At 35.3% G+C, this 15,012-nt stretch overlaps 1 protein-coding gene across 1 annotated transcript in view; it reads left to right on the plus strand.

The window, feature by feature from the left end:
• The window catches only part of CFAP54 (cilia and flagella associated protein 54), a 147,876-nt gene that overhangs the window by 30,561 nt on the left and 102,303 nt on the right, over positions 1-15,012 (plus strand). Inside the window, exons 5-11 of the mRNA XM_080392625.1 lie at positions 27-132; positions 3,936-4,079; positions 6,176-6,347; positions 8,170-8,228; positions 9,544-9,687; positions 10,119-10,232; positions 10,328-10,429. Of these exons, the coding sequence (XP_080248751.1) occupies positions 27-132; positions 3,936-4,079; positions 6,176-6,347; positions 8,170-8,228; positions 9,544-9,687; positions 10,119-10,232; positions 10,328-10,429 (841 nt within the window). The remainder of the gene's footprint in view (positions 1-26; positions 133-3,935; positions 4,080-6,175; positions 6,348-8,169; positions 8,229-9,543; positions 9,688-10,118; positions 10,233-10,327; positions 10,430-15,012) is intronic.

Raw genomic sequence — 15,012 nt, forward strand, 5'->3', positions numbered from 1 at the left:
AACCTTCTCTCCTGTATTTTTTTTAGAGCAAATACTTTGTTTAATATCTGGATCAAATATAAGCCTCGACTGCCAGAGTGGTATTACAATGAAAAACTTCTGAAAGTTGGTGATTCCCTTGTTCAGATCAAAGTAAGTCATATGAAAACAGAAAAGGCTCAGTCACAGTCTGTTTCATTATGTTTCTATGCTGCTTTAATTTTTAATATTTTACTGTAAACTTTAGAAGCTAGCAAAAACTTTTACAAAGTAATTCCAGTGAGAGTTGTTGGTTTGTGTCTTTTGCTTATTATTGTAAAGTTGCCCTGATTTTTTATATTTACTATATCTGTATTTTCTATGCACCCATTGCCTTTTTGAATACCCCAAAATATTTCTCTAATATTTATTTGATATGTCAACACAGTAGAGTACAGTATCTGACTACACCTGTAGATGCTGCTTAAACACAAATAACAATGATAGAGCAGTGCTGGTTTGTTCCACTGAAATGTCAACTCAGTGCTCAGTTAACCAAATGTGAATGTAAAGAATTGTCAGGAGAGGAAGAGAGAACAAAACTGGGAGTGCAATTACACATTGTACAACTATATCTATCAACAATGGTCCTGCGTCTTGAATTCTGTGTGCAGTTTTGGTCTCCTCAGAAAGGGTAAATTGCAACTAAAAGAGATTCAGGAGCTAGATTGTTGAAGACTTTGAGAGTATTTGAGGTATGTTACACTACGTGACTCTCTTTTTATACTCTTACCTGATCATCTGTTACTGGCTACTGTTGGAGATGGGATACTGGGCTAGTAACTATTGGTCTGACTCTGTAAGGCTGGTCCTATGTTATATTCTTATATAATATTTGTCCTTTATGTCTGCTGGGAAAGAAGCCCTCAAATGTGTGCCACTTACCACTTCAGTGATATTTGTGTCAGAAGATCATGTTCTAAAAACTGCAGTTTTCAAGGATAATTACTAAACGACACTCAGAAGCAGCTCGGAGATGTAGAGTTGAAATCTAGTTGCAAGTCATTCTTTTTAGGATTGAAGAAGTATGTGTGGTCCTGAGTGATACAGTTATGAAGCAGAAATACTGAAGCATTACAGAATTATAGGTTAATTTATTTTAAAGGTCCAGTACTTGAAAAGTTGCTTGAGAGAATACACCTAAAGTTTGTAGACAATTAGCATAATCTAGAGTAAGGGACAGCTCCTAAATAGATGCTATCTGCTTAATGTGATTTTATGTTTGTAATGATCCATCCCTGGATTTTTCTACTTTTTGCCATAAACATATTGGAAGATATTTATTTGGTCAATAATACTTTCCTAGCTTAAAACCTTTTTCCCAGAAAAGAAGAAAGCATAATTGGAAATCTGTCAATACAGTTTGAGGGGCTGTCTTTTGGAGGAACATACCCAGGGAAACTTCTGCTATTATGTCCTTCATTTATGGAATCCAGCAAGGATAAATGCTATTTATGGAAAGCACATATATATGTGGCTACTAGGGGAGCTTTTCGGCAGACTATGGCAAAGGTATGAGTATCATGCAGATGTTATGAAGTGTTATATATCCTTCACTGCATCTGCCCTAAAGAATTCCCCAGAAGTGGCCTGCCTCCTGAGTCAAGAACAGCAAACTGAAGCTGAACTTCAGCAGCTCTCAGCACTCACTGGTAGGTTGAGGAAGGCATATACAACAGTCCATAACTGTGGAGTAATTTTAATTGAAGTTAGGGCTCATGGTATAGGTTTAGGAATGCTCACAAATTCTTAAGGAAGTTTGAATAACTGCATTAATTAATAGCCCCTTCATTGCCTGGGCAATTCCATTCATGTTTTCTTCATGTTCATGTTTTCTTCAAGTTTTCATAGCTTCGGGGCCCTAGGAATTTCTTGGAATATTACATGAAGCTTTTAGTGCTTGGAAGCTGCTTCTCTCACAGAGTACTCAATAAGGTTATTTCAAATGCTTCAAACCCTGCTTTCTGTACTTTACACTGGCTTATAGCACAACTCAGATGTAGTAATTTGGTCCTTATATTCAAGATGCTTAATGACCTGGCCCTAGATTGCCTAAAAGTAGTCTAGAATTCTGAGTAAAGACTTCTGCTTGCAACTTCAATCCTCTAGTGTAACGTGGTTTTTTTTATAGTAAAGTTGTCAATGTTGTTGAAAAAGTAGTTTTGCTGGCCAGCCTAAATATTTGAAATGAGTTCTCTTTGGAACTCCCATTTTAAAGTGCAGTTCTTTGACTTTACAAATTTAGTTTTCATTCTATCCTTTTATTTCCCTGGAAGAAAAAAGAAGAAAAAAAGTGAGATGGATGCTAGTTACAAATTTTACTGAAAGGATGAATGTTCTTAACACCAAGTGCTGTGATAGGTGAGGTAAAGCCTATTCCATAAATACCCCTCATGACTCCTAGTTGAAAACTGCTGACAACTATTTTAAATTTCAATCTGCCTTTATGTTATATAATACTTAGTGATGTGTAGTCTTTAAAAATGAATTATTGAATATGAGTAGTCAGCGGGTGAGCACCGACTTTCTGTCCTCATGTTATTTTTTTTAATGCCTTCTCAGTTTAGATTCCTTCCTATTATACATCTGCTATGTATCTTTTAGGACACACCTAAATTCATTGTGTCATATCGGTTAACCCATTAGTCATCGTACTGATCAGTACTGACTCATTTTTTCCCCCTCCCTCTCTGCCTGTATCTGCCTGTTATCTCTGGCCATATTCAGGTATTTGAAACTGTTTGAGGGAGAAGCTACCTTTTTGTTATACATCAGCAACTAGCTTAATGGTATTCTGGTCCATGACTTTGGATTCTAGGAGTTATTATAGCCTGAATCTGGTATTAGATTATACACGGGTCTGAGTGCCCACAGCACTCGGTAAAAGTAAAAGTAAAAAGTAAAAGTTTCTGTGTATGGCTGCTGCTTTCACACAATGAAGAGGACAATATGGCCATGTGAGTTAGACTCCTCAGATGATTAAAAATTCAAGGTAAGTGTTACTGTGGTGGTAGGAATTTATATTGAAAACAGTGAGTGCAAGGAAATACTTCTGAATTTTCTGTGATTAAACATTAAAGGATCATTTTTGCAAATAAAAATTAGTTACTTTTTCCCCAGAATTTGTCATGACTGGTGTCATGAGAGGTAGAGAAACCTCTAGATAATATTTACTGCAGGAAGTGGTGGAGGTGATTCAGTAAATGACACTTCCACGTCTGAGTCAGAGCTGAACTATAGTCTCAGCATGATGTTACAGTGGTTCAACATGCTGCTGGGGAGCTCTATTTTGAATGAATAAAGCTCAACATCCTGTTTGTTAACCATTCTTACAGGCCCAGGGGCAATTTCTGGTCTGCTAGTGCTGACTTCTTGGCCATACAGAAACTTCAGTTGTCACTTGTTTCATTCTTTTTTAATGCATCTTATTCTTTGTCTTTTCTTCCTCTCTGCTTTTTACAAAGAAAGGTTTTGACATCAGGGAAACAAGGGAGAGAGAAGTGATGATGTCTGTATATTGTTTATAATGTTCTGCATTATGAAGTACTTTTCTCAGAAGTGTAGTATCATCATCATTACTGTTGCAAAGCTGGGACATTCCAGGAACCCTTTGAGTTTATTACATTAGCCCAGGATCATACTTCACAGCTGTTCTCTGATATGTCATATTTCAGATTAAAATAAACAGAAGCTCCCAAACCACAAGCTCCTCTTTTAAGTACCTCAACCTTTCTTATGCTGAGTGTTCACGTTAGAAATTACATTGGTGAATGTTTGTATTAAACTTTACTGTTTCACTTCCAGCTGCTCTTTCATATTGATACTTTTTTCCAAAAAGATAGTAAAAAAAATCATGTTTTATAGAAATTGAAATGTAATATACAAATTATAAAAAGAACATATTATTTATTCTTCAGGAATATAAGTTGGCGCTTCTACAGTGCTATGGAAGATACCTTCAGCAGTTTGTTTCTATAAACCTTGATGATATAGATGATGTGCATCAATTTACATCCATCTTTTTTCCAAATGGTTTCAGAGACAAAAATGCAGTACTTACGGTAGGTTGGTTTTTTTTTTTTTGTTTTTTTTGTTTGTTTGTTTGGTTGTTGTTTTTTTTTCAAAGACATACACAGACTCAAAATAAGTAGCCTATTTTATCCTCCATAAATATTCTTCATATGAATTAAATAATAATATTAACTAATATTTAACAGTTTGTCAATATAAATTGTATTGAGGTTTAAGTCATGTGTATGCTATGATCATTTGGAGTTGGTGGACATTTTCAAGAGAATATAAGTGTTTATGCTTTTCTGGCATAAGCCAACCTATCAACTGAATGTTAAAAAGGCAATTTTCTCTGAATGGGTTATTCTGTAACTGTCTGCAGCAGTTTTTGCTCTGAAATAGTTGCTATTAACAACTGTCAGAATCAGGATATGGACAAAATTGGATAACTGTCCTGCAGTTGTAGAAATTTCTGTATGGTGTGATCTAAGAACTGGGCAGAGTGCAAGAGAATTAAAACATTCTACAGCAATTTGTACCATAAATGTGCAAAACTACTACATGTAAAAAAAGGCTCATGACAGTAAAAAAGCAGCATGGATTACTATCAATAGCTTATTTGCTCACTATGAACATAAGAGGCAGAATGCTGAACAGTTTTGTGAGTGCTCTAAGCTCTGGGAAGCTAACTGATGTCAAGGGTATGTTGGCATTCTTTTGTGTTAATTGCTTATTGAGGTAGGGGCTTTTAATTTATCATTTTTTATCCATGGAAGAAAGCATTTCAGTAGGTGTAAGGGGAATGCTAAAAATGTATTAGATTTTATCTTAAGCAGTTCTCTGCTGAGAAGCTCTATTTTCAGTACATGGTAGATACTTCAAAATAAACTAATTCAAGTTATTTTGTGATCAAGAACAACAAAAGGAAACTGTAGGCATCTCCTGTGTATTGAGCTAATCAAATTCATATTCCTCTAGTCAGAGTTAGATTGTAAATAGGTGTTTAGTGAGGAGAGTTTACTTAAAAGCTAGAAGCAGATGTCACGATAGAAGAGATACACTGTTTATTTTTGTTTTGTTTTGTTTTTCAAACATAGTTCAGCTTCCTAGAGAGATTATGATCAAAGAATATGTTAATTAATTTTATTTTGGTTTTTAAAAAATGCTTTGTAAATAAATCTGAAGTTCCAGAGATGGCTTCTCCTGTTTTCTGCATGTCTGCCTAAACTTTGAACCAATCCTGTGTCTATACTAAAATACCTGTTCTACCACTTGGCCTTTAGACACTGAGATAAATATCCCTACATTTTCAGGTATGGAATCTAATTTGACAATGATCTCTCCAATTGGAAATGGATAATGATAGTGTGTCAAATGATTACGTCTAAAGGCTTTGTATGTCAATTTTTTTTGCCAGAATTCTGCGGCTGGCTATTGTTTTTTAGTGTAACACTAAGGAAATAGTAGAAATAGAGTTCCAGGGCTTGAATCTTCCAGTTTCAGTGAATTAACTGCAAAAAAATTAATATAATTTCAAATATTATCAGGTTAGCAGGCTTCTTAGAGGTTGATAAGTACTGACTGGTCATGTCCCACTTAGCTCATTTTCTCACATGTTGGTTTGTTCAGATGATTCTGTACTCCAGACAAGACTGAGATCACATCATATTAGGCGTTACAAGGAAGTGAAGGAGCAATGCATCTGTAGAGGAGAAAAATAATGGATGAGAGTAAGGAATAATGTGTCTGTGATACAGAGGGAGAGGTGCAGAAAAGTTAAGACTTGCCTTAATTTCCAGGGACATCTACAGAGAAGCCAAGAATTGAAGCCAGATTCTTTGAGTATCAGTTTAATGCCTCGTTCATCCCTTCTCCCTACACCCCTTTAGGCAGCCCTAGTGCACTGGGTGCATTTTCATCCTAGGACACAGTGGAAACTCACTCAGGCTAATGGTACAGCAACCTTAAAGCTTTAGGACTTTCTCCAAATTCTAATGCTCATTTCAACATCATGCCGATTTGTTTTCTGGTATGCTTGATCTTTTCATATGCATCATTTTGTTGTACTTTGCTGATGTGAAACTGACATATGCATCTATTTTATCTCTCTCTATATTAATTTTATGTATATTTCTATGTGTTCTAGTTCCATGCTTTGCAAGAGAGAAATGTTTGCATTTATCAGATGGTTTGCAGCGGTGACAGACATCTCCAGAATCAAGAGTCCCTGAAGACTTGTTTCAATGTCTTGTCCTCATTACGACTCACTATGCAAGTGGCTCTACCTCAGGAGAATTTGTGTTGGCTTATCTACAATGGTACCTCAGGCTTTCCATTTACATTTCTTTGCTAAGCAAACCTTTTGAGGGAAACTATACATATTCTTTAAGGTCAATCCAAGATAATGAATAAAACTCTAGTTAGTCTTCAATCACAGTAAGGTTTTCTTATTTTTTTTTTCTAAAATAAGGATTTGTTAAACTGAAGTTTCTAGTGTTCCTTTTTCAAGTGGGCTGTTGTAGAAGTAATAGCTTTTTTATCGTACCTGTGGTTAGAGTGTACTAACAAAATGAAATCTAACAGCATTTTAAAGTGAACCCTGATTGAAAAAAAGCCTCAAATTTTTTTTAATCAATAAAATATTTGTGTTCATGAGTTTGGGTTAGTTTTGGGTTTTTTTTTTGAAAGGGGATTGCAGATCTAAGAGTAGAAGATGGTTGTCTGACATTATGTCTTTCCATTTTTTAAATGATAGAGTTAATAATGACACTATTCCAAAAAATACCATATGACATTTAAGAATTTGAATCTCTGTATATGATTTTAGTGTGCTACATACCAAAAAAACCCCAACCCAACAAAAAACCAAAGAGGAAAAAATGAAACTTCTGTGAAGTAGATACATAGAGACTGGTGTATCAAGATTTTTATTTCAAGAAGAGCAATAATATATTTTTGGTTTGAAAGGCAGTGCTATTTAGTCAAAAGTAAAAAGGCTGTTATTACTTTGCTCTACTATGGTCAGTTGTTGCAATATAAATTGAGACAATAATGTGGTTTTAATTTAATTTTGGAAAATGTACTTTCTCTGAGCTTTAATTGGTCAAAAATCTTAATAATTTTGTTTTGCTGGGACTGCCGTTGCCATCAGTCTCTATTTTTGAGGTCTGTTTTTTGTTTGACTGTTTCTGTGGGAGAAGAATTAAAATTAAAATATACTCACCTGGCATTCTTAAGTCCCACTAGCTCTGTGTGGGACAGGTCTCTGTACCAAGCCTAGCCAATAATCTAATCTAATCTAACCTAATTAGAAGTTGGCAATAACTCAGATTTTCCCCAGTTCCTGACCATTTTTCTGCAATTTCTGGCAATAGATTTTGTGCCTTATTACAGATTTGACTGTTAAAAGGAAATCTTCTTAATGCTTGCTCCATGCTTATTGGGATAATAATACCCTTCTAGCTATGACAGTTGACATTGAGATGCCTCCCACTGCCATAGGTGTCCCATTCTGAATATTCATACAGACAGAAGAATAGTTGGGTTTTTTTCCCTCCAAGAACCGCAATATCTTTTATACTTCTAGGGCTGATTTTTGAAATGCAATTTTGTGACATAGCCTAAATTAAGATTTTTTTTGACAGGATTTTATTTGTAAGTAATTTTGATGCTCTTGAAAACTCTAGTCACAATTTTCTTCATTTAAGTTATCATACTTACTGTCACATAGTAGTGGCGTTGTCTGCCAGGACAGTGCCATGACAGATTAAAACAATTATGTAAGGTAAGATCTGTGAGGAGAGGTAATTTTTTTTTTTTTAAGAGCCTGGCATTTGGGGATAAAAATAAGATTTTACCCTCTGTCTGTTACTTAATAAAAATTTTATGTAGTATATTTTTAAGATTTCATTCTTCTATTATACTACTTCATTGTATTAGTATTTTTGAAGCTAATAATGCCCAAGAATTTAATGGCTCCACCTTCTCTAATTTAAAAGTAGTTATAGAAAAATAATTAGTTTATTTTTCAGTCTCTGGAAGTAACAACCCAGTTATTAAGAAGAAGTTTCATTTGGTTAGTTTAACAAATTTAATGTAGGATTATAGAATTTGCCTATTTTCTGTTTTTTCTTTTTTTAGGTACTCTTCATATTTACACCATATGCAGACGTTTGATGATGCTAGGTCAGTCTGCTAAGGTATGGCCAAATAAATAGAAGCATTTTAAAAATTTACAGAAGATTTGAAAATACACCTGTATTTTGCATAACACTATACTCTTGACTTTTCTATAACATTGTCATTGCCAAAAGTAGCACTTTTGTCACAAGGGAATAAAATGTCTAGATTGCAAAATAGCTGATTTCTAAGCCCTCATGCCTTCATGACTCTGCCTTTTCCTTAGTTGTGGAATGGAGCCCAGCATAATGTCTTGCTGGTGTTTGAGATGAGATATGTTGGATTGTTTCAGAGGGTTCTCGATGCATGTTTTTTTTTTTTTGACAACTGTATCAAGTCCCAGGAATTGGTCGTTTGTTTCTTAAGATGTGGAAATGTACTGACACCTGGTGGCAAGGTTTTCAGTTGTAAATACTTGACAAAAAAAAGACCTGGCCTTTACCCCTTGCCCTTTTTTTTTTTTTTTTTAACTATGAATGCATTTTTTTTCTTGGCTTTACTTTTTTCTCCTAAATCTGGAAGAGAGTCTGACTCAGCCTTAATCCAGTATATTTTCTTGTCTGCTGGTTATATTAATCTTTCATCGAGCAGGAGAGAGTTTTTTTCTTTTTGAACATCTCTTATTGAAATCAGAAGTGATTTAGCACCTTCTTTAACATATTCAGGTTTTTACTGTACAGAAAACAGAGGAATTTATTGTAGGTATATTTTAGAGTCTTTAAATTCAGACAAACAGAAAATCTGTATATTGACTTAATTTAGGATTAAGGTTGTGCATATTTTGGGTACCTCAGGAAACACCTGACCCAAAGAAAATACAAGGGGAAGATATTGTTCAATCAGTTTAGTAGGACTTCTTAAAATTAGACTGCTGCAATGACTATGCTGGCCCTCATGTTAAGAGCTGATAGTGTAGTTCCATGGTTGTAAAATAATTCAGGCTCAGCCTGTCACCAAGGAATGCAGACTCCATTGCATTCCAAATAACCTTGCTGATCTAGCTGAAAACTAACAGAAAAAAAATGGTCACTAGAGATGACACAAAGGAGAGGGCTATCTCTCATGATAAGAGCAGATGAGAGGGAAGGGCAGGACCTTTGTCTGGTGGCAAGGCTGTAGTGAACTGGAATGGTTAAGGTAGTTTGGAGGCTAAAATATAATACTTGACAACAGTTTCAGATGGGAAAAAAACAATAATATGCAGAAGAAATGCTTCACAGCCAATAAAACACATTACAGGTGAGGATAAGTCTTTGTATGTGTTGTTTAGTAATAGCAAGTGTATTTATGTAGGTTAAAATGCATTCAGTTTGAAACTGGATTTCTTCAATACAGGTCCTGGAATATTTACTGTGGGCCAGTATATGTATGGAATCATCCATTCCACTCTTATCTGTACATTATTTGACGTGGAGATCCACCCTATATACGGCAGTTTCTCAGTGTTATTTTGATTGTCAAGCCAGCATTCATGGAGAGGTATCCCGATTTATCATACATAGCATTTCAAATGTGATCAAATGGGAAATAAATATTTATTTAAATATTCCTGCTTATTATCAGTTCATATGTATTTAGAGTTCTGTCCGTATTCCAAAATTCAACTACAAAGTGGAGGTGTGTTTCCACATGTAAATGCGTAATCAATTAGAAGTTAAATGTAATAATACTTTGTAATATAATCACAGTCATAGACTTCCAGCATTAAGTAGTGTCTAGCTCCCATTCACATATACAGAAGGTATTTTGCAAAGGTTTTCATCTCCTTTTCAGTTATTGTTCATGACCTGTCTTTGCATTGCAGCTCTTTGTAGTTGTCTGAATTCAAGAATGATATAATTCTAAAATTAAGTACCAACATACAGAATATGAAAACAGAGTATAACTATTTTTTTTAATGCTTCGGACAGATATTTGCTCGCCATGGTCTGATTAAAATTGATGAACTGAAGCAATTAGAAAGCATCAGTTCTTCACTGGAAAACTCAGAGACAAAAAAGATTTTTAGAGAAGCCACTCTAAAGGTATCATTCTACAATTCATTATAAACAGGTAGAATAGTTACAATCTATGAACAGAACACAACACAGTTATTTACTTACTTTTTTCTTTGTGTCAGATGTCAGTAATGATTTTCAAGAGAGCAGTATATGAGTCCAGAAGAAAGCCAAAACGCTACTTTCGACCTAAGTTAAGACTTAGCCTGAAAGAAGCACAAAATGTAAGTCAAACATTTTGTGTAATCCTTCTATTTGTTTACTATTTGCATGGGATGAATATGTGATATAATTCTGCTTAATACACATGGTGCTATTCACAAAGAGAAAGTTTTACTCTTTCAGTTTCATAGTTAACATAATTTATTATTAAAATTCAGAACAAAGTTGACAAGAGTCAAGATGTAGTAATTACTACTTTGGAATATAGTGATTGTTTTCCAGCATTTTTTCCTTTAGCAATTATGTTAGCAATAAAAATACAAGAAATCTTGTTCAGATTCATACCAAGTGTATGGGAGTCCTGAGTTTGCCCTGATGTGTTAAATTACTGTGAAGAAAAAGGGGTACTTTGAAAAAAAGCTATGTGTTTTTAAATTTATTTATACTTAGAATGGAGAACTCTCTTAAGTCTTGAGAAAGTATTTTTGAAGGCCACTTCATGAATTAGAGAAAGACATTCAGGATACAAAGTAGACTTCTAAGGAAGTAATGAATTTCCTCAAGTTTCACACTTCCCTTGTGCTGTTTTCAGGCAGTGTCAAAAACGAGTTATCCATTGGGATAAGGATTATAAATAAGCAGAGAAAATGCTTTTTTGTGTGAGTGCATTGTCCCTTTTTTGGTCGGCATGCAGACTTCAATATATCAAACTTTAGCAGTTAATTTTATCTTTATGCCATTATGCTACTGTGTGGGTTCGTAATGTTTGTGCATCTTACTTAAACTGTATCACCCATTTTTAGTCATGAGTTGGCAGGTCTTTCAAATTCGAGACCTTTCCTAGATACAGGACTGCACAGATAGAACAGAAAGTTCTCATGTTGATTGAGGATGCTTTTGTCTGAGTGGTTATTCCCTTTATGATGGACAGGTGGTTGTTCTGTTTTCTTACAGTTTGCAACTGTGATTTAAATAAATTTAATTATTGCAGTATTCCATAGGAAGCTGGCAGAGGAGAGTGACTGAAAGCACTAATCAGCAAGCTCCCCAAACCACATTCTTTTACTAGAGTAATATTGCCTACTCATTGGGATGCTTTGCACCCATGTAAGCAAAAGATTGTGACCTCTTTGCATTGTGACACCCTCTTGTGATAAAAACCATTATTCTGTGGAATGTTCTTAGCTGATGGTGGTATAACTACAGATAGTTTGATTTTATTAAGTAAATTATTTTCTTTCGCAAATACTGCATTATGAAGAACAGTATCACAGGAGTAAATATGTTGGTTGAATGGGACTCCTGAAAGTCATTTAGTCCAGCCTCTGACTTGAAATATGACTTTTGCCCATGATAGCTCAAATTAGATGTGGCTTTGTCTTCAAAACCTTCAATGAATAAGATTCCCTAGTCAATCTAGAGAACCTCTTCCAGTACTGCCCTACTTTCCTAGTTAACATACTTTTTCTAGTGTCCAGTCTGCAAGTCATCCCTGATGCTTTCAGAATCATCTGAAGTAATCTAGTCCAGTCCCCCAAAGTTGAAACTGTGGTCATTACTCCTTGTTACACTGTCTGTTTCTACTCAGAAGAGCTTGGCCTGCTTAATTTTATCACTCTTCAAGTAGTTGTAGGCAGCTATTAGGTCACCCATTAGCCTCCTGTTTGCCAGGCTTCCTCAGCCGATTCTTTTGTGGTTTATGCCCCTATTTATCTTGGTAGACCTCCACGGGTCCCTGTCCTGTTTCTTAGCATCCTTCTTACACAAAGGAGCCCAAAACTGTAGAGCCCCATGAGTTCTAAGTAACAGAAGAAAATAACCTTTCAGTGTGTTGTACACTTCCCCAGTGTATCCCAGTCTGAAGTTTGCCTTCTTTGTGACAAGAGGACACTGCTGGCTTAAGTTTAACAACCAGGTCTTTTTTGGCAATGCTGCTACTCCAGAAGCTGGTTTCCAATCTGTAGAGATGTATTACTCCCCAGATGCAGAGCTTGGCACTTCTCCCAGTAGAACTACTTCCTCAAGTTTCTCAAGGTCTCCTTGGACTGAAATTCCATCATCCTTTAATTCTTAGGATGTAGGTATAGATCCATTACATATGTACCTCATAATATAACAGCAAAATTGAGGAACCTTTGCATTTTTAGAGAGACAAAAGGAACAAGATACTACAAAATGACATCACCTTTGCCACAGTTTATCTAATGCTAGAACAGATTCAAACATTCAGACCTGAATTAATAGTTTTAATCTGGATTTTTTTGTTCATAATTATCTAATTTGTTCATAAAATACTTTGGGATAAGCTGTATGTAAAAACATGTACTGCACTAGGTACAGTAAAGCTGAATCAAAAGAACAATGATGTTTTTTCTGTCTTAAAAAAAAATTAATATTGGTCAATTTTTATTTAATTATTTCTTTGCTGTTAGTCCCTAGTATGTTAGTGTTTTTTTAAAGAAAATTGGCTGTATTAGAAAGACTTAACAGAAGCAACTAAGATTGTTCATTTGAACTACTTCTGGTTAATAGTAAAATTATAATGAAGTTATACCAAAATGTTACAGATATGATCTGATTGTATTGAACACTTCTGTTACATTAAGTTACTTATCAAAGCCTTTTGAAGTTTATCTGATACTTCAGTTTCAAGTATGAATTGTAATTAATATTGAACAGCTGTGTGGACAGCACAATTGTTCTGTTTCAAAACTTACTTACTGGAAATATCCAAGATAGGGCCCGGACTTCAGCATGTTCAAGTATGTGTGGTTTGCACATATAAGGGTACTGGTCAACTTTCTCAAGGTCAGTTGATTCTGGAAGACTTCTGAAGTTCTGAATGATGGTCATCTGAAAGTCTGGCTGAACCATTAGGATATTAGGAACTCAACATGCTTTCAAATAGGGCATCTGCTCATCAGACACCTGTCAGGTTAGTAGGAACCTTTGTCACATGGCAGGAATCTCATATATCTGATCTCCAGAAGCTTGAAAAATCTTCAGTAGCTAATTTTGTTTGGCAGTATGTTTGACTGTCTGACGAAACTGAATGCCTGAAGGTAACAACAAATTGTTAGAAATTACACTGTTCATAACTCCCCCACTAAAATATTTTGCTTCTAAAATGTGTCATAACAGTTTTCATTACCTTATTTAAGAAGGGATTATATTGAATGTTCATATTTGTTTCTGCATGCCTTTTGTAGTTTTTTACAAGATTTGTTGAATGACTTAAAATCTGAAAGCACTATTTAATTATTTCAGAATATTTTGTAGGTTTATTAAGTGTCAAGTAAATGCAAAAATATGGGAAATTTATTTTTGCCTAATGTTTTCACTTTCAAAACAATTTCCTTTTTAAATTATACTACATTGTACAGGTTCTATAACAGGTAGAATAGTTATATTTAGAGCTCAGTCCAGCATGTTACAGAGTACATTATGCTTGGATTATCAAGGAATTAAAGCTCTTCCTTCTCATCTAGTATGTACACAGTGGAATATGGTTTTGTACTTAAATCACCTCAGAAAAGGGAAACAAGCTAGTCTAATTATTTAGTTTGTTAGCTTTCACTCTGAGGTTCTTTTACACCACTGCAATATTTGTTTTCTGAACATGAAAAGACAATGCTTATGCAAAAATAGTAGTAGTAAATTACATGCCTATTCTGCTCTGCATTTTAATGAAGGTATTTAAACAAAACCTGCAATTTGTGCTTATCCTATCCTGGAATATATGTGATGTATATTGCTTTCTGCTTGCATAGATCTGATTCTGACTTGGCTCATAAAAACAAATCCACAGTGTGTGGAAAAAGATATATTGAATACAATGACACAAAACATTAAAATAAATGTGTAGTTTGCTTTGAAATTTTTTTAGTCTGCTAACATTATTATGAGGATTTATTTAAAAAAAATGTTGAAAATTTGGTTTTGAGTTATTTTGTTAGGAGAATGTGCATCACAATCACAAAATGGTTGAGATTGGAAGGGTTCACTGGAGGTCTTCTGGTCCAATCCCTCTGCTCAAGCGGGGCCACTTTGAGCTGGTTTCCCAGGACTATGTCCAGTCAGCTTTTGAGTATCTTCAAGTATAGAGACTCCACAACTTCTTTAGGCAGCCTATATCAGTACTCAGTCACCCCCAAAGTGAAAAAGTGTTTCCTGATGTTTAGAGGGAACCTCAGATGTTTCATTTTGTGCTCATTGCCTCTGGTCCTGTCACTGGGCACCACTGAAAAGAGCCTGGCTCTGTTGTCTTTGCGCCCTCCATTCAGGTATTCATATACACTGATGAGATCCCCACTGAGCATTCTTTTCTCGAGTCTGAACAGTTCCAGCTCTCTTAGCCTTTCCTCATAGGGTAGATGCTCTAGTTCTTTAAACATCTTCGAGGCCCTTCTTTGGACTTTCTCCAGTATATTCATGTGTCTCACTGGCGAGCCCAGAATGGACACAGTACTTCAGGTGTGACCTCACCAGTAGAGGGGAAGGTTCCTCTCCCTTGACCTGCTAGCAATACTTTGCGTAACGCAGCCCAGGGTACTGTCAACCTTCTTTGCTGCAACGGTTCATTGCTGGCTCATGTTCAACTTGGTGTCCACCAGGACCCCCAAGTCCTTTTTTGACAAGCTGCTTT

The sequence above is a fragment of the Falco punctatus genome (assembly GCF_963210335.1).
Source record: "Falco punctatus genome assembly, chromosome: 6".
Taxonomy (NCBI): Eukaryota; Metazoa; Chordata; class Aves; order Falconiformes; family Falconidae; genus Falco; species Falco punctatus.